The 3,135-nt window shown below is 43.5% G+C and overlaps 1 protein-coding gene across 1 annotated transcript; it reads right to left on the reverse strand.

Moving 5' to 3' along the window:
* Positions 1 to 348: 348 nt before the first annotated feature.
* On the reverse strand, positions 349 to 1,200 carry LOC138870240 (uncharacterized). Its single transcript, XM_070148033.1, has 2 exons — positions 1,048 to 1,200; positions 349 to 795 (listed from the first exon to the last, which is right to left on the reverse strand). The coding sequence occupies exons 1-2, from the start codon at positions 1,198 to 1,200 to the stop codon at positions 349 to 351; spliced, it is 600 nt and encodes a 199-aa protein (XP_070004134.1).
* Between the last annotated feature and the right edge of the window lie 1,935 nt (positions 1,201 to 3,135).

A 3,135-nucleotide genomic window follows, 5' to 3' on the forward strand; every position in this document is an offset into this window, starting at 1 on the left:
ATTTGTGATAATAGTTGCAGGAATGCCAAAACGGCAAATAAGATTGGAGTGTACAAAATCTACCACAGCTTTCTTGGTGACCAATTTGAGAGTGATAGCTTCAACCCACTTCGTGAAGTAGTCAATGGCAACCAGTATGAATCTGTGCCCATTTGAGGCTTTCGACTCGATCGTCCCAATGACGTCCATGCCCCAAGTGACAAATGGCCAAGGCGCTGACATGGGATGTAGTTCTGTTGGAGGTGCATGAATCAAATCACCGTACACCTGACATTGATGGCACTTCCGGACAAAAGTGAAGCAGTCCTTTTCCATGGTTATCTAGTAATATACCGCTCGAAGGATTTTCTATGCTAAAACATACTCGTTCATGTGGGGTCCACATACTCCCGCGTGCACTTCATGCATGATTCTTCTAGCCTCTTTTGCGTCAACACATCTTAACAAATTGAGGTCCGGAGTTCTCTTGTACAAGACATCCCCATTCAAAAAGAAACCACTCGTGTGCCGTCTAATGGTTCTTTTTTGGTCACCACTGGCTTGTTCGGGGTATTCTTGCATTTTCAAAAACCTTTTGATGTCATGGTACCATGGCTGAACATTCGGTTCTGCTTCAACTGTATTACAGTAGCCGTGTCTTTCCCTGATTTGGATTTCCAAGGGATCAATGTGGGCATTGCCTGGATATGGCAGCATTGAGGCCAAAGTAGCAAGTGCATCGGCCAATTCGTTGTGACAGCGAGGGATATACCTGAACTCTACTGACTTGAATCGCTTTCTGAGGTCTTCCACATGCTGTTTGTAAGGGATAAGCTTAACATCTCAGGTTTCCCATTCTCTCTAGGCTTGCCGGATAATCAGATCGGAGTCTCCCATGATCAACAACTCTTCGAAATCTTGGTCGATCGCCATGTTCATACCCATAATGCAGGCTTCATACTCGGCAGTGTTGTTTGTACAGAAAAACCAAAGCCTGGTTGTGGCCGGATAATGCTGACCGGGGGGAGAGATCAAGATTGCCCCAATTCCAACACCCTTTGCGTTCACCACTCCATTGAAGAACATTTTCCAAGCATTGGTGTCTTCGGATATTGCCTCAACTGAGTTTACCTCTTCATCCGGGAAGTAAGTGCTCAAAGGTTGGTATTTATCATCAACCGGATTCTCAGCCAAATGATTTGCTAAGGCCTGAGCTTTCATTGTTGTGCGGCTGACAAAAACTATGTCAAATTTCGTGAGCAGGATCTGCCACTTTGCTAATCTCCCCGTGGGCATCGGCTTTTGGAATAGGTATTTTAGAGGATCCAACCTGGTTATGAGGTAAGTGGTGTAAGATTACAGATAATGTCTCAGCTTCTGAGCGACCCAAGTTAGTGTGCAACAAGTTCTTTCCAGCAAAGTGTACTTGGTTTCATAACTGGTAAATTTTTTGCTCAGATAGTAAGTGGCATGCTCTCTCTTTCCGGTCACATCGTGTTTCCCGAGTATGCAGCCGAAAGAATTTTCCAAGACTGTTAGGTATAAGAACAAAGGCCTTCCTGGCTCAGGTGGGACCAAGACTGGCGGATTTGACAGATATTCCTTGATCTTATCAAAAGCCTCTTCACATTCATCTGTCCACTTGACTGCCGCATCTTTCTTCAGCAATTTGAATATGGGTTCACATGTGGATGTCAACTGGGCAATGAACAGGCTGATGTAGTTCAATCTACCCAATAGACTCATAACATCCTTCTTGGTTTTCAGAGGGGGAAAATCCCGAATCGACTTTATCTTTGTTGGGTCTAACTCGATGCCCCTCCGACTAACTATGAATCCCAAGAGTTTGCCGGATAGTACCCCAAATGCACACTTGGCTGGGTTCAGCTTCAAATTATATTTGCGCAGCCGCTCAAAGAATTTTCTTAAGTCCCGCACGTGGTCATCCTGGGTTTTGGATTTAATGATTACATCATCCACATACACCTCTATCTCTTGGTGCATCATATCATGAAAAATGGCAGTCATGGACCTCATGTAGGTTGCCCCGGTGTTCTTCAGACCAAATGGCATGACTCTATAACAGTATATACCCCAAAGTGTGGTAAAATCTGTCTTTTCGGCATCTTCTTTATCCATCAACACCTGGTGATATCCTGCGTAACAATCCACGAAGGACTGTATCTCATGTTTGGCGCAGTTATCAACAAGGATGTGGATGTTGGGCAAAGGGAGGTTATCTTTAGGACTTGCCTTGTTTAAATCTCTATAATCCACACACACCCGGGTCTTCCCGTCTTTCTTTGGCACTAGGACTACATTAGCTAGCCATGTGGTGTACCGAACCACTCGGATCACCCCCGCTTTCAATATTTTGTGACCTCTTCTTTGATCTTGTCACTGATATCAATTTTAAACTTTCTTTGCTTTTGCTGGACTGGGGGGTAGTCGGGGTAAGTTGGCAACTTATGAACCACCAAATCAACACTTAGCCCTGGCATGTCGTCATATGACCAAGCAAACACATCTTTGAACTCAAATAGGAGTTGGATTAAGGCGTCCCGGGTTTTTCCGTCAGTGTGAATGCTTATCTTGGTTTCCCTGATTTCTTCAGAACTACCCAAATTAACCGGCTCGGTATCATTTAAGTTCGGCTTAGGTTTATTCTCAAATTATTCCAATTCTCGATTTATTTCCCTAAAAGCCTTTTCTTCATCGTATTCAGGTTGTTGGATCATTATTTCGCAATTAGACAACGTGTTTGGATCTGGGCATGAGGTCCGCAAGCATGTCATGTTATTTAAAGCCGCATTATTAGAATTGAAAGAAGAAATAAAAGAGAAAAAATAACAAAATCAGAAAGAATAAATAAAGATGGATGATGAAATATTGATTTGATTTCTTGGAATTTGAAGATAGCAGGGTTTACATTTGGAAATTTAAAAGACAAGAAACTAAAAAAAACAGCCGAGTTACACCCTGGAATAACTCGCAATGCAGAAAAAATGGAAGGACAGTTCTACCGAGACTCCCGCCTAATTGGGAATGGCGTAGCCTTCCAATTCTGCAGCTTGGCGCTAGGTCCCATATACAGCACCTCAATGGTGCTTGAGCCCTCCCCTGGCTGGACCATGTGGGTTTCATATAGTATCTTCC

Source organism: Nicotiana sylvestris, chromosome 6, assembly GCF_000393655.2.
Source record: "Nicotiana sylvestris chromosome 6, ASM39365v2, whole genome shotgun sequence".
Classification (NCBI taxonomy): Eukaryota; Viridiplantae; Streptophyta; class Magnoliopsida; order Solanales; family Solanaceae; genus Nicotiana; species Nicotiana sylvestris.